This window comes from Phoenix dactylifera, chromosome 2 (genome assembly GCF_051530095.1).
Source record: "Phoenix dactylifera cultivar Ajwa chromosome 2, Ajwa_hap1_PhDact_Kaust_v1.1, whole genome shotgun sequence".
NCBI classification, from domain to species: Eukaryota; Viridiplantae; Streptophyta; class Magnoliopsida; order Arecales; family Arecaceae; genus Phoenix; species Phoenix dactylifera.
Genome location: NC_143191.1, coordinates 37,986,413 through 38,014,239, shown reverse-complemented (window position 1 = coordinate 38,014,239; position 27,827 = coordinate 37,986,413). Strand labels below are relative to the sequence as shown.

The 27,827-nt window shown below is 42.8% G+C and overlaps 3 protein-coding genes across 4 annotated transcripts; 1 reads left to right on the top strand and 2 right to left on the bottom strand.

Moving 5' to 3' along the window:
* Positions 1-305: 305 nt before the first annotated feature.
* LOC103695828 (cinnamoyl-CoA reductase 1-like) lies at positions 306-6,593 on the bottom strand. Of its 2 annotated transcripts, none has more exons than XM_088716283.2 (6): positions 6,302-6,593; positions 5,230-5,399; positions 4,574-4,759; positions 2,103-2,265; positions 821-1,010; positions 306-683 (listed from the first exon to the last, which is right to left on the bottom strand). In XM_088716283.2, the coding sequence occupies exons 1-6, from the start codon at positions 6,423-6,425 to the stop codon at positions 545-547; spliced, it is 972 nt and encodes a 323-aa protein (XP_088572409.2). In that variant the 5' UTR covers positions 6,426-6,593; the 3' UTR covers positions 306-544. The 2 variants fall into 2 exon arrangements, with proteins under 2 accessions (XP_088572409.2, XP_088572410.2); XM_088716284.2 differs by lacking the exon at positions 6,302-6,593 and adding an exon at positions 5,690-5,788.
* Positions 6,594-12,655: 6,062 nt separating this feature from the next.
* On the top strand, positions 12,656-13,717 carry LOC149768304 (uncharacterized). The gene has a single exon (XM_089928116.1). It carries the CDS (start codon positions 12,656-12,658, stop codon positions 13,715-13,717), a length of 1,062 nt encoding a protein of 353 aa, XP_089784242.1.
* A 3,129-nt stretch (positions 13,718-16,846) lies between these two features.
* Positions 16,847-18,514, bottom strand: LOC103695834 (uncharacterized). Its single transcript, XM_008777259.3, has one exon. The coding sequence runs from the start codon at positions 18,095-18,097 to the stop codon at positions 17,186-17,188; it is 912 nt and encodes a 303-aa protein (XP_008775481.2). The 5' UTR covers positions 18,098-18,514; the 3' UTR covers positions 16,847-17,185.
* Between the last annotated feature and the right edge of the window lie 9,313 nt (positions 18,515-27,827).

The following is a 27,827-nucleotide window of genomic DNA, read 5'->3' as shown; positions in this document are numbered from 1 at the left end:
AACGAGGCCTAGTACTGGTAAGTCTTCTTCTTTTGTCCTCTCTCTTTTTCTTTCTCTTCTTCCTTCCTCTTTCTTCCTCTTCTTTCATCTTCTTTAGGCACATTGCCCTGCGCGTACTGGTGCGAACCATACCACTTCGCACCAAAAACTGTTTTCCACGGTTGAATCGTACCGATTGACTCCGGTACCGATATGGTACATGTTGAACTGGCCCGTACGGATCAGTTCAGCATACCACGCACTGTACACAAATGACAGAATCAACCAAATCTCACCTACCTTTAAAACATTTGCAAATAACTGGGTTCGAGTAAACTATAGTTGTAACTTGTTGGCTGGTTGGCACAGTAATTGTACAAAGACAAGCGCGCGCGCGCACAAAAAAAGAACAAAACATCATTGTTTCTAGTACATACCACAAGCTTGCAGCTTATTGGCTTCTTCATAACGTTTACATTACGATAACGGCTTTCAATGGACCCTGCGAGACTGGAACCTCCACAACAGCTTTTCACTCATCACCAAGCTAATGATGTAGAGTGATTCAATCTTTGCTCAAGAGACCAGCATCTCGATAACTTTCAACACTATCGATAAGGCTCTCCTCAAGCCTCCTGCATTTCCATCCCAACATCTTTAATTTCTCTGAACTCAGCTGGCTGCCTTCATCTACCTCAACAAAACTGCCATCAAAATATTCAAGATCAAAGAACTTACTACAGATAACTAGTTGGTAATTCCTAAAAGCATTTTGCATTGGGCTTTGCCAACTCTTTTTCTCAACAGAAAAAAAAGCAATTAGTTGGTAATGAAGGCTTACCTTTTAGGGTAATTATAGTTGGGATACATGCTCTTAAGCATGTCCACCAGGTCATGAAGTTTTATCAAGTGAGATGCACAAATGTAGCGTCCAGATGCTTCGGGCTTCTCATATACCAGAAGCAGTGCATCAGCTACATCTCGGACATCCACAAAGTGCCAGCCTCTGTTCTCCACAGATTCACGAACTCCTGCAAAAAAAATTATAGAAAAAAAGTGATCAGCAAAACCAAGTATCTAATAAATAGCATGCCTAAGCACTTTGTCCATCATTCCTGGAGTAGACAAATAGTATCCAGCTTGAAATTGGATGTCGAAGTCATGGAAGCTAGAATGCAGGTGGCAAGATCACAGAGGACCAGCAGGAACAGAGAAGACCAACGTTCCTAGTTCTTTTCTTTTTCTCCTTTTTTTTGAGCAAAATACCTTTTTTTTTTTTTTCAAAACTTGGCCAACTGAAGCTTGTCATAGTAATAAATGGAGACTGGCATGAGCTAACTGAACTTCTCTCTCTCTCTCTCTCTCTCTCTCTCTCTTTCTGGATGCGTTTTCTTCATTCTTCTAGAACATGCCCAAAAAGAGGGCCTACAAAGAGGAAGAGTTGAACAGGGGAGTTTATCTATGAATAACCCATAATAATTTAAATTAATTCTTTTCTGATCCACGTCAATCAATATACCAAAATGAGATTTTTGGTGAAAACAGATGACATAATGGTATAGCAATCTGAGATTTAACAGCCATAACGGTATGTAGGAAAAAGTAGAGATGGGCGAGAAAAACTAATTATGTCAAGCATCATTATAGTTTTATCAATGTAATTGAAAAGAAAATGGCTATTGGTCCATGTTTTGAACTTGTCAGAGAACACATTGAATGAAAATATTTTAAGACTCTACAAGGCTAAGGGAATGAAAACTAGTTTCCAGTTGTACAAAAGATGAGAGTCCAGCAAGCATCAAACTTTTTGGATTGCCATGCACCAGATGGAATCAAAACAAAGTGATGGTTTGACCAATAGCAGAACGGTATGGGAAGATGTTTGATGAAAGCTATAAGAAATGGCGGGTGTTGAAGATTTGTCCTTTGACAAGCTCTTAAAAAAAAAAAGCAAATGCATGATGTTGATGTCAGTAGATGACATAAGCTTCACTACCTCTGTATAGTATTAACATCAGAGGATGGATAAGGCTTGCTGGTTCTTGGTTCATCATGGCAACAATACACTGCATTCTTTCAGATAGAAGCAACAAAATGAGATAGTAGTGAAATGAAAAACAGACCTTTCACAAGATTGATAAGCATCAAGCTGCTAGAATTCACAGTGGGTTGCAGCAATGGTCCAAGAACCATACATGGGCAGACAGTTACAATATCAAGTCCATGTTTCTCTGCATATTCCAGTGCCTCACTCTCTGCCAGTGTCTTTGAAAGGAAATACCAGTTCTGGCAGCATTATGAAATGTTGATTATACTTAGTTCTAGGGAGCCAACAGAAAAAAATACTTTGATGTACATTATAAGACAACTAAAGTATTTATATCAAATAGTTAAACAATTCAAAGGAAATTAAGTTCTACTATACTTGATATATGAGCACAATATGTGGTCAGATTTACTTCATGCCTTCCCGTGCGATGCAGACCTACCATCTAGTAGGCATGTTGAGTATACAACTTATAAATCTTGCAATTCATTGATCCATAAGATTAGATGGCTAAAACATAAATTCATAAGCATACTTTGAAAATCATCTTAGAGAACTGATGTGCATGAAAGTTGTTGTACAGCTGTGTGTGTGAGAACATTCTATGCCATAGCAGGATAAAAAGGTAACGGTGATATGCTCAGTCAATGCTCCATCAAGTACAAAATAACAACTAACCATCACATGCCATTCTTGCTTCTAAAAAACTACTTGTCTGCGTTATCGAGCCATAAGTACTTCCACAATAGAACAGGCTTCTACTTCAAAAGCTCCACATGGTAGCACATGTCACAGTGTTAATTCCATCGCAGTCAATACAGCTCAGAGTTCCTTTGCTGCTCTTCTTGGGTCATATCACATCTAGGAGTTGAGCTTTGGAGCTATATAGGTGTTAAAAGTCAGAAACTATGGAGAATCCTGAAGTCTAGGCACAAAGAAATTAGTTAAGTTTAAAAGAGGGAAGCCTTTAAACTTTGTAATGGCTCTTGTGCTTAGACATGCATTAAAGATCAGTTGAAGTCCTCATGATTAGTTTTTATATACATATAATGTAAAAGTTGAATGACCTAAAAACCCTCCTTTTTTTGGTGTTTGCTAGTTTTAGTCATTTCAGTGCCCTGTGTCCAAAGCACGTACTGTCCATAGGTATGTACATGTGCTTGTGTTAATAAGCATTTGTTGAATTGACCCATATGAAAAGATTTTCAAGGTTCACTCATAGCATCTTAGCGATGGAGCTTATAAAATATTTAAATGCTCCATACTATGTGCCAGTCTAGGACTTTGAGGTGAGTGAGAATTGCAGGAATTTTTAAGGTTCTAAAGTTTTTCTATACTCTCAAACCAGGAGTTCTTCACAAGCTAATTACAAATTTAACCGTTTAAAGACAGGCATCCTTAATCCACATTTCACTGCAAAGACAAAAAGGGGGGAAAAGCATCCTCAACCAACTCATTTTTTTCTTAAATCTAGTGATGCATTAGTCAATTGCTAACATAACAGGTAGCATGCTTCATATTTCTGCAGCACCCACTTTTCTGCTGTAATAACGAACATGCTCTGATACTTGCTAATGCATACATCATCCTTGGTGAGAATAGATATTATTCTGTTGTGTAATACATAAAAGAAAGCCATCCACTTTTCCCTGATGGACAACTTATACTTCACATATCAAACTATGCATATGGACTCAGTGTACTACGTATTTTACTAAGACTAGCTCCCTCTTGCAATAAAAACAAAGTAGGCCTGATAAGAAAATAAACATAAGAAACTTCCTGCTAAAATCATTCCAATCTAAGAATCAAATCAACTTCCTCTAGAGATTCTAGCCATGTCAGACTATAACCTGAAATATACAAATTTTTAAGGAATATTGCCATTTAAGGTTGATCTCCATATCGAGGTCCATACCTGTACACAAGGTTCGCCGTCTCGAGACCGGAGCCCATGCCAATGTCATACTAGCATAGTATCGGTATGGTATGGTATGAAATTTTTTTGGCGTACCGAGTGTCAGTACGCCACCCGTACCAGATACCGGTACCGAACTGGTATAGTACATCCCGTACCGTCCGATTCGGGATAGTACAGTGCACCATGATAAATCGAAAGGAATTATTAGTCTTGTAGTAGACTTAGCCAGACATTTGCATTGTGTTTGGTCTTTTCCCTCCCTTTATTCCTCATTGAAAAAAGGAGCCAGTTCGACGCTTCTTACTGCAACTTAATGTAGTCTTTTGAACCTAGAAAGGTAGCTAGCTGTTTCATCTTATGTGTCAGTAGGAATCCATATCATCTTGCATGCCAACAGAATTTAAATGGACTTCAAAATCAAATATAAAACAAAGAAAATACACAATAACCAGAAAGCCAATAAATTGACCAAAAAATGAAGAGATCTGCTCATTATAACCAATGTGATTCAAGCATACAACAGTTAGCTACTGAAATCACTAAATTGTCTTGCAAAAAAAGTTCAGTTTATGCGGCTCCAAGATCTTGATGATATAGCATTATACATATGTTTTTATGTCAATCACCTCTGTTGTCCTGCAGTACTCCTTGTCTGACCAGCAACTCTCATCCTTCACTTTGCCCTTAGGCCAATTTGGAGTCATAACAACAGCAGCAGATGATGACACCACAACCACTCGTTTAACTTTTGCCTCAGAACATGCCTTGAGCACATTTAGAGTGCCTGTTACAGCAGGAGCAATTACTTCTACCTGTAAAGCAGTAACTTTTGCATAAGAAGTGGAAAAAGTGCATACTAAATGCACAGTTCTTTCCTGATGGCATAGGAAAGCCAACCATATGAAAAGGTCTAAATATAAACATCATTGCCTTCTACTTACAAGTGCATCTATATATCATGGAAGACAGCCAATTAGAAGAGATCATAATCTACAGAAAATGTCATCCTTGTCATTTAATAGTTCTATACCCTTAAACCTTTTCCATTTAGTCGCAAGCCTTGATGAGCAAGCAAGTCATAGAAGTGCACCACATTGTCTTATTGTCACATGAATAAAAAAACAGGTACATGATATCAAACACTGATATTATATTGGCCATGACCATCATAAATATAAGATTACTCGCAATATACTCACAAGCATTTCGTATCTAATTGGAAGGACGTATGTGAGATATGTCAAAGCATCCTAAAAGGTAAAGAGCTGCCTGGGAATCTTGCCTCTGGGTTGGGCACTTTGATTGCAGGAACAGGACTAGCAACGTGGAATACTCCTTCACATCCAGCAATCGCTGATGCTACAGCATTGTAGTCAAGCAAATCTGCCTTAAAGAGTTGCAGGTTTTCAGAGGCGTTCTCCAACTTCTTCAAATGAGCATTCTTTTCATCACCTGATGCCAAATTTAGCAGGTTTCAGAACATGTTATGAATTAGAAAATGAGATAAGATGCAAACATTGGTTCATGCATTCAAAACTATAGAGCTAACAATAAAGATGCAATCTTCCAGCCACCGAAAAAACACCAACCAAAGATAAGTTTCCATGTGCAGTAAGACCCCTGAGACCCGAAAGCCATGGGTTTATATAGATGACCTTTCTAAGGTTAAGTTCTAATTCATGAAAACAACAAAACAGTCAAGAAATCAGCTAAATTAAACAAAATATCATCAATTAACTCACATGCAGGCATTAACACAATCGCATCCAAGAGCTTAAATTTGGCCTTTAGCTTCCAAATAGATGCAGCGAATATGCCCAATTCAGAAATTTCGCATGTCTGTTAACAATGGGTCTCCATTTTTGTAGACTCAGTGACAACCCAGGAGATCTCCCCTGTGAATAATGTCCTCGTCTAAGGGTCTAAATCCATTCAAATCTAATCACAAACACCACGACCCACAGTCAGCCTCGCGTACACTAATAAAAGCCTAAAATAACTTGTACTGTAATTTTACCCAAAGTTCTGATTAGGTTAAAAAAGATAATGGCTTTTGGTTTGATTTCGAACGAAAAAAAAAAAATCCAACTTTCTTTATTGTAACAAAGAAAATATAAAAGACTTTTGTGCAAAACACGCCAAAGTTCGATCTTTGTACAGGATAATGCAAGAAAAAAGGCTTTGCACTGTGGTACTGGAGTACCAACGGCGGGTCCAATTAGGGAAAAAGAAAGAACCCACCAAACAAATCCAACAAAGCCACAGACAAGAATGAGACGAGCCAAGAAAAGCAGCACCAAAGGCTACAAAGATGGAAGAAAGCGGGGAAAGCAGAAGGGAAAAGGGGACGGTACTTGGATCTCTAACCGTTCCGTGGACCATGAAGCCCTTGTTGAGGAGTAGCTTCACCAGCCATGAGCCTATGAACCCTCCCGCTCCGGTCACGCATACCCTCCTCTTCTCTCCAACCTTCTCCATGCCTCTCTCTCGCTCTCTCTCGCTCTCACAAGAGAAGAATTTTTAATTAGTGACGCAGCGTTCCCCTCCGGTTCACCCTGGGATGATCATTAGCGGCGAGGAAAGCGTCCATCGGGGATTGAGAGAACTAAGAGGACGCTTCAAGAACTCTCTGACGCCACGGCTTCCGTCATGCCCCTAAAAGTTTCTTATATTAATGGAAAGGCAGCTTGCGTCGGTGTCCGATTTGGGACGTGGATAGTCATAATTAATAATATTATTATATATATTTTTAATAAATAATAAATAAAGTTAAAAATTTTGTTTTAAATTATATTCATGATACTGTTAATACGATTTTGTATTTTAAATTATAAGTGGGATTCTTATTTAATATAATTTTTTGTTTTAAGTCATCTATGGTACATACCTAGAATGTCTATACCATCACAGAAAAGCTTTTGCTTTAATATATTTATAAAAATCTTAACATCTTCCCTTTTAATAAATACTTTTCTTTTTAAATAAATAAATCTCTTTTAAAATATCATTTAGTATTAATAGTTGATTTTGATGCCAATAACCATGAATATTTTCAACTGCATCATTTTTTTTTTACTAAATAAGTTTTTTAAATTCATTATTTTTTTAAAAATATATAATTTAAAAAATAATGTTTTTATCATGTGAAAGATGGCTTTAAAAAATACTATCATTATTTTTTGCTTTTTATCGATTACTATTATAATAGTCAATACAACAATAATTTTAGATACCAAATTAATAATATATTAGGTAGCAAATAATGATTGTTATTGGCTCTTATACATGGTATAAAAGGAAGATAGAATTAGATAAGTATTATACTTATTTAAACAGCTGTCATTTTTAGGGAGTTTTTACTCAATTATCATCGAGGTTCATTATTTCATACATAATAGAAATTCAGTTATGTATTCCTTCTATTTATTATAATTTATTATATTATTATATTGCATTTTGAGAATGGTTAGAGATTGAAGAAAAAATTAGATATGCGGAGCTTGTATTCTAATAATTCATAGTATATGAATTAAACATTTTCTGTGTTGTGTTATACCTTTTGGTTTATAAATTTTCTGATATTGGACATAAGTTAGCTAAAACAATCGATTTCAGGAGATGCACTTTTCAAAGTTGAATTAAAAAAAAAAAATCACTAACAAACTCAAACTTGCACACAATGAAATTAGCCTGTAGCTTTGAAATAGATCCAATACATGATATTCCCAATTTAAAAAATATGACATCTATTAACGAAATTATCTGAAATCCTTTGTCGGCCATATGATTGTAGATGTCCCGTGACATTATAAATAGATTTTAAGAGTTAGATAAAAATAGTAATTAATTATAAGAAAGAATTTTGTGCAAAACCCATCATGAAGCTTGCATCTTAATTTGAGGACAAGGAAGAAGGTCTTACATACGGATGGAGAGAGAGGGGTGGCTTGATCAAGAAGAAGGGAGGGATAAAAATGGATGGCCTTATGGCCAATGCTTCATATATTTACTTTTTTTTAAGAGAAAATTATGGGACAGACTCCATCAATAGAAGTTTTGTCTCATTTTGACTCTTTGGTTTCCACTTTAAAATGGATCAATAGGATATGCAGCACAAAATTAAGACTGCTCTATAGAATCTCATCTAGTGTGTGCAACACAAAATTTTTGTTCTAATATTATATCTTTTCATGTTGATTAAAGTTACAAGATATGTCCTGCCCTCTTAAATGTTTCTATAGATTGTCATGTAATAACAATTGGATCTTAAATTGAGCACCTCATTGGAGAAACACTTTACGGGCTTATTGCACTCTATCAGCTCTTTGTAAAAGTAAGGTCCGAAATGGCTACGTATATCACCCTGACAATGAAGTATTAGGATGCGGTAGAGCCTAGCCATTTGGGGCCTATCAGCCTGTGTATCATACTGTCCAAGATTGTGGCGAAGATTATGATAGGCAGGATGAAGCCTTTGTTGCCAGGTATTATCTGCGAAGAGCAAGAGCATTCGTGGGGGGCAGGCACATTTCTGATAGTGTTATGCTGGCTTAAAAGATGATGTGAAACCTACAACGGGCTTTGAAAAGACAGAGTCTGATGGCAGTCAAGCTAGACGTGGAAAAGGTTTATGATAGGATCTGATGGAGCTTCCTCATGCAATCAATGGAGAGCTTTGGTTTTCATAAGATCTAGATAGACTGGGTTCTAGGTTGTGTACAGGGGTTGGGCTTCTCCATCCCGATCAACGGTTTACCACCACCGTTCTTTTGGTCTACCATGGGGCTTCAATAGGATTGTCCCTTGTCCCCCCACTTATTTATTATTTGCTTTGATGTGCTCTCTTGTGCCTTGTGGGCAGCTTGTCGAAATCGAGAGGCTTCCAGCTCCCGATGCTCGACCAATCTCTCACCTCTTGTTTGCAAATGATTTCTGTCCAGGGCGAGGGATGCACGGGCCCTCAAGGGTGTGCTGGGAGATTATTGCGAGGCTTCAGGGCAAAAAGTGAACCTTCAGAAATTGACCATCTCCTTTAGCCCAAGTACGGAGTTGAGAGTGAGGTGGGAGATCAGGAGGGATCCTAGAGATGCGAGAGCAGAAGGGGTCATGGAGCTACCTAGGGGTGCCTATCATAGGAAGGAGGCTGCGAGTGTCGGAATGCTTAGGGCTGGTGCAGCGAGTCTAGGATAGGTTGGAGGGCGTCATTTCTTTCTATGATGGGCAGATTGACACTAGTTAGGTTGGTATTATGCTCCATGCCAGTCTACCTCATGTTCAATACTATTGTCCCTAAGGCAGTGTTGATGGAGGTCAAGCAGCTTCTTCGGAACTTCTTGTGGGGTTTGCACGGAGGTGGCCATGGGATGAACTTGTTGGCCTGGGAGAGAGTTTCCACGCCGATCCACAAGGGAGGATTGGGGGTGTAATCTCTTCTGAAGAGACAAGAGGCACTCATTGCTCGTTTTTTTTTGTGCGGTGAGGTTTATCCTTGAACTGCAAAGCTTCTAGAGTTAGGTCAAGGCGACTGGATACGACCGAGTGAGGACTGATGGGGTGGTCCTGAGTAGACGGAGATGCTCCTACATGTGGTGGAAGATTTACAGGTATATGCTTACTGCCTTGGCAAACACCAGATGTATGATCGGAGACGACAAAGCATGGATGTGGTCAAGGACTCGTGGGTGGACTCTTTTCCTTTAAGACTCTGGCCAACTATGGTTAGCATCGAGGCAGTGGATGGACTTTGGGTCTGCGATCTTCTTAGCCCAGAGGGAAAGGAGTGGGACGTCGGCAGGATTGGGTAACTATTTGGAGAGTACCTTGTTGAGTGTATTTGATCGCTCCTGGCTTTCAGGTGTATTGGCCCAAATGTGAGGGTTTGGAGCACGTCATGCAAAGCTAGTGTCAGGGTGGGAGATGTCTTCCATGCCTTCCATTGGGAGCACAGGTCGGAGATGGATTGTGCTTAGATCTAGAGCTTCGGACTCTACCCTTATTTCTGTGGAAGGTGGTCTGAGAGCGCTTGCTAAAAAGATAGGTGCTAAGTAGAAGAGGACTGGGCATTCAACCCCAATGTCTGAATTGCCGAGTGGATGAGATGTTGGATCATGTCCCAGTGTGCATGGGCTAGAGGGGTTTGGAAGCTTGCCGAGGTCACATAGGATCTCTAGAGCCGGATGGGGCCTTTTTCTACAGGCAATCCGTCAGTAGTCCAACACCCCCCAGATGCACCGGGTGGCCATTAAAGCGACCTGCACAGCTTGCCAAATATGGTTGGCGAGGAATGCTCGGACTTTTGGCGAGAGCAGTTCATCCCTAAGGTTCGTCGTAGAGAGCGCCCGAGTACAGATAGCAGAGATCATTCATGGAGGCTTAGCACATGAACCTTTGATGGCTCGGGACACCTAGGGTCCCCACTCTACTCAGGCAGCGCCTTGTATAGTGTTTTTCACTTAGGAGCTCCCACTTCTGAGCTTTCTTACGGTCAACTTTGATGGCTCTGTGCTGGATGGTGGCAGGAGAAGAGGTGTTGGGTTTGTCATTAGGGGCCCGAACTCTAGGGTAGTGGCCGGTGATGGTTGTTAGATCTTCGATACATCCGTTCCTGGAGCAGAGCTGTGGGCGGCTTGGGTCGGCCTAAGCCATGCACGACAGGTGCTACAGGCTAGCTTGATTATATTGGAGGGCAACTCAACTACCATGATCAACTAGATCCAAGATGGCCCAAGTGGTGGTGGAGGGGGCACCCCTACTTTGAGATATTTGGACGATGGTGAGTGATGGGGTGGCTTTTTAGGCTAAGCATGTATTCAGAGAGGCCAACGGAGTCACAGACTGGATGGCTTCTTATGTGGCCTGCCACACCGGAGATACTCTATGGGCTAGGGAGGCAGAGTTGCCTAGAGCACTCCGAGACTACTTATTTTCTGATTTTATTAGGTATATCCCTACTCAAAATATATGAAATGTTCGTTTTAGCCAAAAAAAAAAAAAACAAGTAAGATCCGAAAAAAAAATGACGGCAAAATGGTCAAGCTTCATTTTTGGTCATACTAATCTATGCTTTTAAATTACAAGCATTCCAATATGTTTACGGGGCAAAATAACAATGAACGAAAAGTATTAAGAATGAAATATAAATTATTTAATTAGTTCAGTAAAATTGTATCTGCAATGCAAAGCAAACAAAAGAAGGTTGGCATTGTTACCATACATAATTGAAAATAATTACACACATATGTATATACACATTATAGCAATCCAAAACATATAACGGTGAATCGAACGGTGAATCGAACGGTGGTCTGGGTCCGGCTGCCCGGGCTCCCTGTTGAGTACTGGGACATGGAGGCCATCAGGGTGATTGTGGCGGAGGTGGGGAACCCCCTGGAGCTCGACCGATTCTCCCATGAGAGGCGGCGCATCGGGTATGCCAGGGTTAAAGTGGAGATCAACATCCGGCAACCACTGGTCCCGGGGACCATTGTCCAGGGCGTGCAGGCGAGATTCTGGCAGACCTTCGCCTATGAAGATCTGCCGGGGCTATGCTATCGATGCGCCCGTTTGGACCACATTGCCGGTGATTGTTGTTACCAGGCCTCGGGAATGCATTCGGGGACGGAGGCGGAGGTCCAAGGCACGGAGACGGAGGGGCAGGGCGAGCCTGCTAGTGGATCGGAAGCTCCCCCGCAGGTAACGAAGGCCCGGATGACCTTTGGCCCGTGGATGACGGTGCCCCGGCAGAGGTACTGGAGGAACACGGGCGCTCCGGGCGGTGTGAAGAAGACGACGGAGGCGGCCGAGACGGCTCGGCGAGCAAGCTTGGTGAAGCCGACCCCGGAGACGGCTGAGGTTGATCTGGCTGACTCATCGCCGGACACTGAGGGGTGGCGTAAGCCAAAGAAGGTCGCCCGGCGAGGGTCGCCGGGGAAGGGGTCGGGGCAACCGGAACCCGGTGTGGCGGCGGGAGTCCAGACGACTGAGTTGACTCGGCACCAGGACCGAGTGCCGGAATCGCCAACCAGACCCCAAGATCCAGGCCCAAGTCAGATTCGCGGGCCGAACATTTCTGCAGGCCCACTGGACGTGGATCGGGCCATTCATCGGGCCGAGGCGGGGCCTGTTTTGCTGAAACGGGCTCGTAGCCCAACTAAGAAGTCGTCTGGCACGGCCCGGCTGGCACGGTACCCTTCCGTGCCAAACGTGCCGCGGCCGGCGATGGCAGGCCGGGGAGCTGACCGGCGGAGCTTCCGCAGCCGGAGTTTGTCGCCGGCGGTTGTCGGAGGAGTCCGGCCAACTGATGGGAAGCCCTTCGCTGCCGTGTCCGGTGGCTCGGTGAAGGGGGGCCGCGACGTCAAGGCGGTGGATCAGCCGGGGAACTCAAGTTCGGCCTCTACATCGGCGGCCGGCGGCGGGATCCCGGCGGAGGCTCCAGTGGAAGGTTCCTTCTGTTCTGGAGGAGGGGAGATCATGGATACGGGAGACCCCAGATGCTTGCCGGCCGACGGTGTGCAGATGAAATCGGTCAGTCCGGAGAATGGGGGAGGAGGCAACGCTGGCGGCTCGGCTCTTGCAGTGATTGCCAAACAAATGAGGGAGGCTTTGTCAAAGAAGGTGGCGGATGGGTCGTCCACAGAGGAGAAGGGGTCACGGGTGGTGGATGGGTCACAGGCATCTGAGACTCCACCAAGCACTGTTCAGCCGTTTTTATGAAGGTCCTATTGTGGAATTGCAGGGGGGCAGGGAAGCCGTCCTTCAAACCGGCTTTCCAGAGACTGGTTAGTCTTCATGATCCCGAGATTTGTATCTTATTTGAGACAAGATTGTCGGGAGGTAGTTTGGAGCGGGTCAGGCATGTTATCCCGAGATCTTGGGGCACCTATGCAGTGGAGGCGCAGGGGCTATCTGGAGGGATTATTGTGTTGTGGAGGATGGGGTCGTGCAACATTGATGTTTTCCACCAGTGCAGGCAGCAGGTGAATATAGTGATATCAGAGGGTAATGCTCCCCCATGGGTTTTACTTGCAGTATATGCAAGTACGGACTATAGGGAGAGGAGAGTGTTGTGGGAGGAGGCCACAAGCCTCATACAGCTGGGGCACCCGGTGTTGGTAGCAGGGGACTTTAATTGCATTGACAGTCCAGTGGAGAAGAGGGGCGGCAAGGCATTCACCAACAAAATTGAGGTCAGGGAATTTCAGAACTTTTTGATGTCTAATGGGCTAGCTGATCTTGGATTCACCGGCCCAAGATTTACATGGTGCAACAACCAGCAGGGTCAGGCCAGAGTATGGGAGCGGCTCGATCGAGTATTTGCCTCGACTGGATGGATCCAGAGATTCTCAGATTACTGGGTGCGCCATTTGCCTAGGATTGCCTCTGACCATAGCCCCATATTGGTGAGTACTTCACATTTTATTCAGTCTCATTCTCCATTTCGATTTGAGAAGGTATGGTTATCCTACCCGAGGTCGTGGGAGGTAGTGAGGGAGGCCTGGAGAACGCCTGTTCGTGGGAGTGCAATGTACAGGGTGTCTCGGAAGCTTGAGCTGACTAGACGCCGGTTGATCCGGTGGAATAAGGAGGAAGTGGGGAATCTTTTCAGAAGGGTGGAGGAAGTTGAAGCATCTATTACTAGGGCGCAGGCCCAAGAGGATAGTGGTGGAGGATTGTCGGAGGAGGACCAGGGGGAGCTTAGGGGACTCTTGGCCATGCATCACTCTCTACTCAGGCAGCAGGAGGTATTCTGGAGACAGAAATCGAGGGTTTAGTGGATCCGCGAGGGAGATCGCAACACGAGATTTTTTCATCAGTCGACTATCATGCGGAGGCAGCAGAACAGGATTCGCAGGATCAGGGATAGTAGTGGGCAGAAGTCAGAGGATATGGAGGTTATCAGGAGGACACTATTGCAGTTTTTTCATGCCAGATGGACTGACACAGAGCGACTGGATGTTGATGGTTATGAGTGGGGATTGGTTCCAGAGGTGCAGATCACCGAGGGAGAGAATGCAGCATTGAGCAGACCAGTATCAGATATGGAGATTCAGGAGGCCCTATGGTCTCTAGGGGAGGATAAGGCCCCAGGTCCGGATGGCTTTCCCCCACTTTTCTTCAGGAGGTATTGGCAGATCATTAGACAGGAGATTCTACAGGCTGTTCAGCAGTTTTTTGCATCGGCTTCGATGCCTACGGAGTGGAGGCGGACTTTTATCACTTTGATCCCGAAGAGACATGATCCAGTAGAGCCGGGCCACTTTCGGCCTATTAGTTTGTGCACGACTTTGCACAAAGTAGTGGCTAAGGTATTGGTACAGAGGCTGAGAGGTGTTTTGCCCAGGATTATTTGTCAGGAGCAGGGAGCTTTTGTAGGGGGACGTTCGATTTCTGATAACGTCCTCTGTGCCCATGAGTTTATGACTGATCTGCAGAGTGCTCCCCGCTGCAGGAGTTTGATGGGGATCAAACTGGATATGGAGCGGGCGTATGACAGGATGAGGTGGGATTTTGTTAGGCGGTCCTTGGAGATGTTTGGATTCCACCCACAGTGGATTAGATGGATTCAGGGGTGCATTCTGGCACCATCTTTTGCATTATTGATAAATGGCTCCCCATCGCGGTATTTTGAGTCATCAGTGGGTCTGAGGCAGGGTTGTCCATTGTCACCACTTCTGTTTATCATCTGCTCGGACTTTTTGTCACGAGCACTCCGCCATGCGGCAGTGTCACAGGAGATTGAGGCATACAGGCCGGCGAGGGGCGCGACGGGTATCTCACATTTACTTTTTGCGGATGATTGTTTACTACTGACCCGCGCGACTCGGAGGTCAGCTCTGACTATTAGTGGAATCCTGGAGGGATATTGTGGAGCTTCAGGTCAGATGGTCAACTTATCTAAGTCAGCCATCAGCTTCAGCCCGAGGACTGATCATAGGGTGAAGGCATCCATCATGAGCAGATTGGGGATCGCCGAGCAGGAGGGGACCCTTAGATACCTCGGGGTCCCGATTACTGGTCGACGTCTACGGCAGGAGGAGTGCTCGTCCATGGAGGCGTGTATCAGACGGAGACTGGAGAGCTGGCAGGTGAGCACTCTTTCGATGATGGGCAGAGTTACCCTACTGAGGTCAGTTTTGAGCTCTATTCCTGTTTATCTACTGTCGAATACACTGGTACCGGTGTCTGTGCTCCGTAACCTGGAGAGGTTGTTCAGGAGTTTCTTATGGGGGCACCGTGGGGACAGAGGGGGCATCCACCTACTGGCTTGGGAGGCCATCTGTCAGCCAACCAGTCGGGGTGGGCTGGGAGTCCACTCTCTTTTGGAGCGCAGGGAGATACTGGCCACTAGGCTGGCAGTCAGATTTATTCTGGAGCCGGGAGGTATCTGGGCTTCCCTGCTGAGAGCGAAGTATGGTGACCCCATTACTTCGGATACATTCAGAGCCGGACGTGGATCTTCCTTTATTTGGAGAGAGATATGTACTCGTGCCCCGGGGGTGTTGCCTATGATCCGATGGGAGATTGGGGACGGTCGGACTATCAGTATCCTAGAGGATAGATGGCTATCGGAGGGCAGACTGCAGGATTGGCCCACACTGATGGATCACGGGTGGCTGGAGGGGCGCACACTGAGTGCTTTGTTTGTCCAGGGGGAGCAGAGATGGGATGCAGACCTCGTTAGGCGGGTTTTTGATGATCAGCTGGCAGAGAGAGTGTTGGCCTTACCGATCCCGATGGGGATGGCAGTGGATAGGAGGATATGGAGTCTGTCCGGGAGGACGATAGTGAGCTCCCGCGATATAGCGCAGTGGAGAGGAGGAGTGGGGACCCGACACTTTGATGGTGCCTGGATCTGGAGACTACGTGTTCATCCACGCATCGCACTTTTTCTGTGGAAGGTAGCATGGGGTTGCCTACCCACTAGGAGTGTTCTGATGCGACGGGGAGTACGGATAGCTGCAGACTGTGTTGTCTGTCCGGAGGTGGAGGAGTCTATCTATCATGTGCTAGTCGAGTGCCCGCGGGCTGTTCAGATTTGGAGGTCTGCAGGGATCGCCGATGACCCGGGACAGAGATGGTCGTCCATAGCCGAGCTCATCCGTTTCCTGGAGTTCCCAGGGGCAGGACCCGGGGTGGAGGAGAGAGGGACTCGTGTTGCATATCTGGCTTACCACTCCTGGTTAGACAGGAATGTACGAGTCTTTGAGGGTCGCAGCTCGTCCCCAGGGGTGGTGGTGGCCAGGGCCTTTCTGCATGCAGAGGAGTTTCTTAGCACTGCTGTTAGGTCACCTTCCAGGTTGGCTAGGGACATCTGGGGTACCCCGACCGCTCTTGGAGCGTCCATCTGTTTCGTATCTTGGGTACCCCCACCCCCTGGCTTCCTGAAGGTGAATTTTGATGGTAGTTTGGCAGCTGACGGTAGTGGTGGAGGTGCAGGCTTCGTCATCCGTGATCATGATGCCAGGTTAGTGGCACTGGGGGGGCAGCGGATCTTCGATGCATCGGTGGTATGTGCGGAGCTCCGAGCCGCATGGGAGGGCATATCTTATGCGAGACGGATATTGCATGCCGACCAGGTCATTCTTGAGGGCGACTCAGCCACTGTGATTGATTGGATTAGGGGTCGAGGTCGTGCAGGTGAGGGCAGACCGCTACTCATGGATATTCGCGGACTTTTGCAGGCGTGTGGAACCCATCAGGCTACCCACGTCTACAGGGAAGCGAATTGTGCAGCCGATTGGGTCGCTTCCTATGCGGCTCACCATTCTGGTGGCTTTACTGTGCGGGAGCCCGACACTGTGCCGGAGTCTCTCTTAGATTTACTTGCTTCTGATTTTGGAGGCCGTATTCATACCCGTAGGGTATGAGCCGCCGTTGCACCTAAAAAAAAAAAAAAACATATAACTAAAAAAATAATTAAGTTTAGGAATTGCAAGCATCATAATTCTGACTTAGTTGCTCTGCTCCGTCGATCATTATAATGGATTAATGGTGTCCTTTACACAGGAAAAAAAAGAAGGAAACGAAACAACTCAAAACTCGTAAGTCCATAACATTCGTAAACAGATCGGCCTTCATCCAAATCTTGGTGGCAAACCGGATGCCACTTTTCGTTCTCCTCCAGCTTCAGCCTCAGTCCCGGTAGTTTGAAAATTAGAAAGAATAGAATAGAAAATCACAAGCAGCAGCTCCAGCCTTAGTCCCAAGAACAAGCGAGCCAGGTCCGACCAGCCGCTTCCTCATCCTTCCCCGAAACCAGCGGCATCGATGCCCGTCACGTCATCTTCGCCCTCCGTCCCAGCCGGGTCCGGGTCGACGATGGCGAGCGCCTCCAGGACGGGCTGGATGACGAGGATCACCTCCCCGGCCGCGGCGCAGCAGCTCACGGCCACGAAGGCCGCCAGCTTCAGCCCCTCGGAGGTCACCTTCCCCGGGTCCCAGAGCGCCGAGAGCGCCAACGTCGCCACCTGCACGCAGAGCGCCGCCACCACGGCGGCGGCGAGCGCGTAAAGCCGGACGCGAAGGCGCTTGTTGATCACCACCGAGACGGCCCCCCAGCAGGCGGACACGAAGAGGGGCACGTAGACGGCGCCGAGGGCTGCGAGGAGGACGGCCCCGAAGAGCGGGTAGGTGCAGCGGGGCTCGGCGGAAGGGCGGACGCGGTAGGCGAAGCTGGGCGGGCCGAGGAGGTCGACGGGGAGGTAGAGGAAGAGGGCGTGGAGAGTGAGGAAAGGAATGGCGGTGGCAAGGGCGGCAGCGAAGGCAGCGGGGGTGGAGGACTTCGCCTGGTTGGAGGCGCGGAGGAGGAAGAGGACGGTGGCGAAGAAGCAGGGCTCGGCGAGGGCGTGGGCGGCGAAGACGTGGGCGACGCAGAGCGGGGTGGGATCGTGGCGGAGGGGTAGGGGGAGGCGGAGGAGGTGGCGGAGGAGGGGGAGGCGGAATAGCTCGGCGAGAGCCCAGAGGGAGGCGAAGAGGACGAGGAGGAGGCGGACGGGCCAGAGAGAGTTGAGGCCCAGGAGGCGGTTGCGCAGGCGGGAGCGGAAGGAGCGGAAGCGGAGGTGGAGGACGGCGGCGGCGGAGGCAGCGGAGAGGAGGAGGACGGCGGTGGCCAGGGCGGCGACGGTCTCGTCGAGGGTTTCGATTGTACTCATCTCATCTCATCTCCCTCCCGCCCGGACGGACGGTAACCTCCGACGACGACGACGAATCTCGTCACCTCCTTTCCTTCCTCTGTTTCATCTGCCGATGAGTTTTCTCTCTCTATTTTTTTTTTCTTTTTCTTTGCTTTTAATTGCTCCTGTTTTTCGTGTGGTTGGGGAATGGGGGCCGTCCTGGTTTTGGCCCCCCGCTTCGTTGCACTAGAAAGGTATTGGTTTGGGGTCAGGAATTGGGTGAAGGAATGGGGTCCGGGAAATCCGGTGCAAGGATGGCTGTGGGGGCTTCCTAATCTTGTGTGTTAGCTTGCTTTTAGCCTTTTAGAATGGTTCCTATCTGTTAACTTTGTTTAATTATATGTATAAACACATATCTATTTAGAATGACATTTGGGAGCCTCTTATTTCTAAGACGTCCTCAAGCAATGTCATATGCTGATGTTTATATCATTATATTAACTTTGTCATGGGTTTGCAGTGACAATCAAAAAGTTTTAATAACCGATAAGACTAGATAGGATTCTTTGCATAAATATTTTTCTAAAAATTTAAATTTGCGTAAATATCCTCTTAAAATTTACATTAATTTCTGTACCCTCATAAAATACTGTTTTTGCACAAATACCTAATATAACGGTTCTTCTAACACCATTAATAAAAGCCATATTTATTTTAATTAAAAATAAAATAAAATTTTGAAATTACTTTTTTGTCCTCCATTGCAATTGTCTCATAAATTTTTTTTACACATCTATCCCTTAAAGATATTAAAGTCATTTTAATTTGAAATCATTAATTTTTCAACAGTGTTAGATGGCGTGGATATATATATATATATATATATATATATATATATATATATATATATATATATGCAAAAACAAGAATAAAAAAAGGTAGAATAACAAAATAAGTATTTTACGAGGATATATATATGTAAATATTAATTTTGGAAGGGTATTGATGCAAACTTTAATATTTAAAAAAGTATTTATGTAAAAAATTCAACTAGATAGAGAGAAAGCACAAGACAATTCTGAGCTTGGATGGTGTTTGGTTTTGCTCTATCTAGTTCTAGATTTATCAAGGTTATTGTGGCTATATACCCAGCTACTTGAATATTGCTGGGTGCAAATATGCTAGATGAAGATCATTTATGTTTTTTTATAAAAAATCTACAAAACTTGAGCGATCCTTTTTCCTCCCCTTGCACACCTTCCCCCCAAATGGTCATTTGTTTGAGAACTATAGGGTCATAATGAGAGAAGGAAATGGAAGTCAATAATTAGTTGTTCAAATTTTGAGGCTATAATCCATAGCTTCTCTAGCTAAACATGAATGAGGGCTTCAACATTTTTTTTATCATTTTGCCTTCTTATAGGAAATTGAAATTCATTTTTCATCATATGACGGGCCCAAAGAAGCTAAAAATTCGATCATTTCAATACATGTGAAGTCCTAAAACTTTAGTGTTCCATCCAACTTTAAAATGAGGAAAGCCCTTTGCAGCTGAACTCCTCCAACCTCCAACCGCCCTCCCTTCTCTCTCTCTCTCTCTCATGCATTTATTAGAGTCCTAATGTTACTCCAAGTGAAGGAAGTGGAAAATCAAAATCAGTAGTTCAACTTTGAGACTGTAGTCCATTAGATGGATCCACCTTTCTTACCTCTGTTGGAAATGCTCAGGTTCTTCTACATGTAATGTACTAGTTTAAAGACAAGGATATGTGATATCAAGTCTTATAAGCTAGATATGATCATATCGTTTCATGTAAAAACTTCTAATAAATATTTAATGATCCATATTCAATCATGAGCCGTGACTTAATTAGTCGGATCTTGATAGGAATAATAAATTTTGTTAGGTTCTAAATGGATATTCAAATAGTAAATTCCAAGGTAGATTTGGTAATTTACTCGATCAACTAGAGGACTCCCCTTTTGAATTTTCAATGATGATGGCACAGAAATTTATTAACTATGAGTTATTTCATTCATGAATTTCTTTTTATTGTAAATTTTATTCTTTTAAAGCTCACTTTTTTTAAAAAATGTTTTGATATATGGAATCATATGTACAGAATAAAGCATCTTGAAAATTTGACATTGCAAGTGACCTGTCAAAAAGTTGTGTTATGATGGTGATAATGAGTCATTTGGCTTCATCCTAAGAGTATAATTTGGCCAACCCAACCTACCAACCAGATGCATGAGAATGAGCTTCGATCATTTGTCTTCCCCTAGGTAAACTCAAGCACATTATTGAGCTAAATTTTCTTTCGAGCCCCTTAATTACGCTTAATTAGCCCAACCTAATCCATTTGGATATTTCATTTTTGTGGATCTATTCAATTGCGTGTTTATGTGCGCGAGAGGAGGAAGGAGGGGGGTATGCATGGATGATTGGTTATATCTGTTAACTTTGGTCACTTTACACTAGATTTAAGTAGGCCTGAGCTAAACTATCTTCATCTGTGGGATGTTAAAGGCACAATATCAGAAATCAACTTTACATTCCATCTTTCCTCTTTACGTTTCTTCAAAAGGTTCTCAAGTTAGACCCACTTTTTGTTTTTGGTTTTTTGTTTGATACAACGACAACTCATATTAGGTGAGCATGAGTACAGCCAGAAAGATCAGAAAAAAGAAGTTGACGAAGAGAGGAAGGAACAGACTCATGACTCTCCTAAAAAATCTCTCCTGAATGATGCGCAGCATAGGAGACAACCCAATCAGCAGCACTATTTGTCTTCTGATAAATATGAGTGGTCCGAAAAAAGCTGAACCCTCTCGAGAGCCTGCAGATGTCTTGAAGCAGCAGGTGCCGGTCGTCTTTGCTGTACTGGTCCTAAATCCAGTCGATCACCATAGCTGAGTCATCTTTAAGGTAGATACTATCCGTACTCAGAACTAACCTCGCATGGGTGATACCCTCCAATGCAGCTTTCAGCTCTACTTCGATAACAGACTGTAACGAGTTTAGAGTTATGATCTCTAATCACAAAGCCCACTTCTCCTTTGCCTCCATCTTCAAAAATACTACCATCAAAGTTAGACCTAATTTTTCAAAATAATAAAATAATTAATGATATTTTCCCTAGACGTGATCCATTACTACTTTACGAGCCCTACCATCTTTTTTTCTCCTCGAGATGAAAGACAAGGATTTTGATAACATAGGCTGCTGTCGTCTTCACCCAATAAGCATTGGCTGACATATATTGATGTAGAAAAGAACTTTAGAAGATTATTGGCAAGGTCGGGTGGTGGTGGTGGTTATCATACGAATCATCATCAACTATTCCACCTAATTATGTTCTATGAATGTATCTAATTAATAGACTAGTCGGCCAAGGATGCAATGTTTCCTGTCATGCCATCATTAGCAGAGCAGTTAAGGTTTGGTTAACTGGTATCATGCTTCCACGGGTATTCTCGCAACATAAATTTTATAGCCCTGGAATGCTTCATGGTGAACTTGTGCCAATAGCCTTTTGTTTTTCATGTCTAATTGTTTTATTTTTGATGAACATGGTTGATCAATATCATTTCAGTAGAATTCTTTTAGCAATCGCCGAGCATTATAGTTTTCAGCAAACAAGAATCCCACTAGTCGGTTGCATCCTGAGTCTAGTTGGATTTGGTTCCATGCACCTGATCTGAAAAATATTCATCGATTGCATCCAAGTATATGAGTGGGTTTTGATCATTACCCATCTCTTTTCCTCATTCCAGCCTACCTAGTGACATCTTTCATCGCATCCAAAGGTTTACTTATATGAGATATCATATACTCCTTTTCAATTCAGGCACGGCAATAGTGCTACTATATTATATGATCTAAGAGGAAAGAAAGAGAATGTAAATGATATCGAAAACTCGATAACATGATCCTATTCATAATAATCGGGTATGGAATCAATTAGTTATTTTCTATAATGTTATCAGATCAAATTCGGATTCTGTATATAGAATTGATTTCTCCTCAGATTGAACTCGAATTTATATATGTTTAAATCTGAAAGCCTAATAACTTGAATATTGAAAGAAAAATATATACATCTGGTATATCTAAATATAGGATCACGAAGAAAGTTGACAAGATGATTTTTGCTAATTCATATTCTTCATTTTTGGATTTACACTTTTTCTCATACATGCTCTTCTTACGCGCGTGTTGCCCGTTGCTATTTTAGTTTCAAAACGCCAACCAATATTTAGATTTTGATTATGTTTCAATGAAACTAAACATAAACAAGAAACTAAATTTGTTTTAAAAGTGATATTATTTTTTCAAAACCAAGCATTCCTTTCCATATTATACTCCTTTTATATTACAATCTACCATAAATTTTTGTGATAAGAGTCTCTTTAGTTGTGGAAGCTGTGAACCCCTGACTAGTTAGCCATTGAAATTTTATATGCTAAATCAAACCTAAAAACAAAACTTGAACCCAAACTCAACTCTGATTATTAATCAAGTTTGGATGCGAGTTCGAAGCTTACTCATTTTGATGGATTCAAATCTAAATCCAAATTCGGATGCAGATACAATATGCATGTAACCCAACCCATTCACCATGCGTCCTGGAAGAGAAAAGCTCATCAATAAGTTTGCTCTAGTTCTCAAAGCAATTCGTCTAATTTGTGGTGCTGAAATATAATTGCATGCTATCCGGATGCCATATAATTTGTGGAAATGAAGCGGGCTTGTAGAAGGCTAAGAAACTCATTGAAATGACATTCGATGTCCTTACAAATGGCCCATGTGTTCATGGCTAGTAAGTCTTGAGAATTTTGTTCAAACGTGATTTATCATGGCCAAAGGTCCAAAATGAAGAATTGTTCACTTTTTCGTCCAACAACAACACGAACTACTTGTTGGGTTATCTTCATCAGAGATATTACGTTCCATTTTCCTGGCCAATAATGCTGAGGGTTTCATTTTGACACGTATAATCAAAGTTCAAAATTACCTAACTTGCTTTGACTAGAGAGCAATGGTTTGTCATTTAAACACTTTTTCTTTCCCAGACCACGCTTCTTCCTTGTGCAAATATGTATTTTAATATATGGAAGCCTAACTCCCCGCGGACCTTCATGCATGCGACGGATTTACCTATCTATCTATCTTTCTCTTCTCGAAACTTTAGCTCCATACCTATCAGCTTTGGATTCGAGTTGTGTCTTTCACACAAAAGAATGATTGATTTTCGATCTTTCGGGGTGTCAACTATTGGATCACGCCCTGCACATAACTCAAATTGCTTCGAACTTTCTTATACATCCATTGCACAAATTCTGAAGTGATAGTTGCATGATCCAATGATGGATTCACGGGAAAGAAGTGAATTCTACTTCCTTGCGCAAAAGATACAATCCTTGTCTGTCAGCTTTAGACAATCTTTGTAGGCAGAAAATGATCGATAACCACAAGCCACTAGTTAGTTCCTTGTCACCTCTGATGCAGATTGGTCTTCCTTGAGATCATTGTTGTGAACTCTATCTTGCTTTTGATCTACGGAGGTCTCTTACTTCTTACATTACACCTTAAAAAAATAGAGCTCCATGACCTATATCACCTTTTCGATGTATATATATATATATATATATATATATATATATATATATATATATATATATATATTAGGAGGAAAAATGGATCGTCCAGCCTACAACTAAAAGGCCGCCCAGTTTCGGCCCAGTAAACGCTAACGGCAATTAGCTGAATCTTTGCTTCGGCCTAAAGTCAGCTCGTCTTCGGGACTCCACTGAAGGCTCCACTAACTTCAGACATTCGCCGACTCCCCCGACTAAGCTCGAGGCACCTCCAGATAATTGCCGACTCGTCCTAATCAAGCTCGGGGTGCCAACCTCAGCGATACGCTCCGACCCTCGAGATCGGGGCGCTCCACCGAGCACATCTCGGAATTGCTATGATTTTAATCTTGCTCTTTTAAAAAGGGAAATTAAATGTAGAATACCCCAAGTATAGGGTGTAGCAAAGTAATATTCTCGGTGAGTCCGAGATCGAATCCACAGGGATTTGATAGTGAACAAAAACTAAAGGCTAAATAATATTCAGATTGACAAAAATATAACTAAGGCATTAGGATTCAGCCTAGCACTTAATCATGCTTTTCTTAAAATCATCTATTAATCATAATAAAATAGATTTCTATTTTATGGGCAGCATTACAGTAATTCTATTTTAAATCTAAGCATCTATTATACCCGGGGAAAATAACAAATCAAAGAAAATATATAAGTTTGAAATAATTTCTATCAATCTATTGCACCATAATTCAAATCAAAAACATTAAAATCCAATTGATGATTAAAGAAAATACATGAAGAAAATGCTAGGCTTTTCCCTAGCCTTAGCTTAAAAAGATTTAGCTATCCATATGAGATGCAAGCAATTGTATAAAAGGGATTAGCATAGAATAAATAAATAAAACATAAATCCCCTTTTTTTCTTTTTCTTTCTCCTCTTAAGAAAACAGAGTGCTCTGTTTTCTTTCATTCTTTTTCTTTTCTCCTCCCGATGCTTCTCCTCCTCTTGCCCGGCTGAGAAGATGGATCGGAAGAGGAGTTGAGATGCTTTGCTTGCTGGTTCCCTTGGCCTCCTCCTCCTTCGTCGCACGGCCTGCTGTCCTCTTCTCCTCTCTCCCTCGGCTGAGAAAAAATCGGAAGAAGGACTGCGGTTGTTTGGGAGACCTCTGGTTTCCTTCTTCCGTCCCTCGCTCCGTGTCCTCCTCCCCCTCTTTGCTCCGTCCTCCCTCCCCTTTTATAGACACCTTAAGCTTGTTGAAGGTGTGGCTGGGAATACGGATCGGGGTCGCAGCTAAAACGCATGGATTTGAATGCAGAACCTGTGGCCTCCCTCGTTTGCTTGAGATGCGGGATGAAAGAAGTTGAATCGACTTTGGGAGATCGCAAAAGCTGGAACGCTGCTGAGGCGGAATGCGGATGAGATGCTATGGATTTCCCTCGCTGCCGTTGAGATGTTGAAACATAGACGAAACCGTTGTGAAATTTAGAAGACTCCTCAGATGGCTGATGGGGAGAATGGAATGCGGCTGAAACGCGGACTGTTTGGCTTCGGATTCCCTCGCTGGATGCGGATGATATGCCACGATGCTTGGAAGATCCACGATCGGTTGGGAAGATGAGATCTGTTCGTTGGAAGCCACGGACGACGGATGAAGGAAACGTGGATGATCGTTGGGAAGCTCCTCACGGCCGCTGGCTCGAACGGATGGAATTTGGCGACGGTTGGGAAGCTGAGAAGAAGATGACTGTTGGGTTTGTTCCAAAACAGAGGAGATGGAATGTTGCCACGGATGGTTGGAAGACTTTGACGTTGGGAAGTTGCTGGGAAACGGATACTTGGTTTGAGAAGCAATTGAATTGCTTTGGGACTCTCGAGACGGCTCGGGGACACTTGAAGATGTTGGAAAATCACTTGCTTCAGCCCGTTGTCGTGGATACATGGGAATTTTAGGTTAGGAACTGTTGATTCGCCTCATCACGGACACTGGAGAATTTGTTGAGCTCGGGCTGACAGGCATTGGGCTGAAACCCAGCGTTATTGAATCTCTTGAATTACTTGCACTCAGACAATAATAAAACATTAATTAATTAATTTTATTAATAAAGATTAGCTATAATACTAATAAAGATAATATGAAAATTTTACTTTTGTACTCTCATCACACCCCCCAACTAGCTTATTGCTAGTCTCTAGCAATTTAGTGTGAAAATGATAAAATGAGGGTGCAAAAGTATTGTTTATTAATATATATCAATATGCATGAATTAAAATAAATACTCACTTTTGTAGAGCATTACGATTGCACTTCGCATGTGCAACAAGCTGTTAAATCCCTAGGTTATCCTAGTGGACGAGTGTTGTCTCGTGAGGGTTTGCAGTGATGTTACCCACAAACATTGTTTTTAAGTTAGAAGATACTTTAAAACATAGCAACTCTTAAGGCAAATGTAAATGTGACGTCTCAGAATATCTATACCTCTACCACAATTGGGTACCCCTTGAGTTCTAGGTGCACTACTCAAATTCACAAGTGTTAACTATCATTTGTTAGCTCCCGACTCACTAAATTTTCCGAATATCACATGTTATTTATCCAGAATGGTTCGCATATAAAAATAAAGCTATCAATCCCAACTAGACATCCCAGGTACACAGAGTTCTAAAATAATGGAGTCAAACCAGTCATCCACATGTCACTTGGTTTAAGTTTAACTAACTCACTCATGTTTATTTTTTTTTTTATTTTTTTTTCACACAGTGATTACAACAGTCCAACTCCATTAGGCTCTAGTAAGGTCCATGTAATGAGCTTTGGGTCAATGACTCTTGATCCAGTTGGCTCAAGGCATTAGGTGAAACACCCCTCGGACTTAATTACTCGAACCAGACTACACCACGAGGCCAGACTAGTCACTTATTTTAGTCATTTTCACCTTTTTACGCGAACACTCGCTGCTTTGTAGGTAAGAGGCCCGGTTACTCAGTGAAGACAAACTGTATTATTTCTCTCTCTTTTTTTTTTATATACATATGTAACGTGACTGTATTGTGACTATAGGTCAATCAAGGTCAGAATATAAGGCACCCAGGTGATCTAGCCGGAAATTTCAAACTCTATCTTTATGTGAGAACCAAAATAAACTTTAGGACAAGGACACTCGTACTTCTCTTGCAAATAAGGTCAACAAACAAATAGGTAACACAAGTGAACTCCTGAGGCCTTCCTATTGTCATTGAATACTTGTGTGGGGATCTAATAATAGGTCTCTAATAAGTCATAATGTGCTCCTTGCCTTAATAGCTACACATGTTTAATTCTTTGAAAAAAAAATTAAAGTGGTAATTAAATGCAACAAAATATATGTTTGTTATTATTACTACTATTACTATTATTATATATATATATATTTTATTTTTTTATTTTTTTATTTTTTTTTGTTTTATTATTATTATTATTATTATTTTGAAAGATATGACAATTGATATGATATATAGAAAAATACAGTAATCTCTCCCCCCAACTTAATTTCAACATTGTCCCCAATGTTGCAACATGAATGCATAAAATATGGCATTAATGATTGTATGAAGGATAATAAGGCTGAAGGTGAGAATTTACCTGATAGAATGATTGCGTACTGTTGTTGCTCTCCAATTGTCATTATAACAGAAAATGAAAGAAAGACAAATTATGATACAAACAGAGGATCTCTAGCAGATATAGAGATCAATCCTGATAAACAGGATCTCCCAGATTGGTCGATTCAACCTCTGGGGTAAAGTTGTCTAAAAATAACTTCAAACGTTGGCCATTTACTTTAAAAATATTACCGGTGTTTGGATTCTCTATCTCAACAGTTCCATACGGATAAACAGTTTAACTATAAATGGGCCGGTCCATTTAGATCTCAATTTTACTGGAAATAAATGAAGTCTTGAATTATACAATAGAACTTTCTGGAAAGGCTCAAATGTTTTTCTTATAATATTTCTATCATGAAAGACTTTCATTTTGTTCTTATAAATTCAAGCATTTTCATATGCTTCATTCTTGATTTCTTCTAGTTCATTAAGTTGAAGTTTGCGTAGTGAACTAGCCTTATCCATATCAAAATTAAATCTTTTAATAGCCCAGTAGGCCCTATGCTCCAATTCCACAGGCAAGTGACA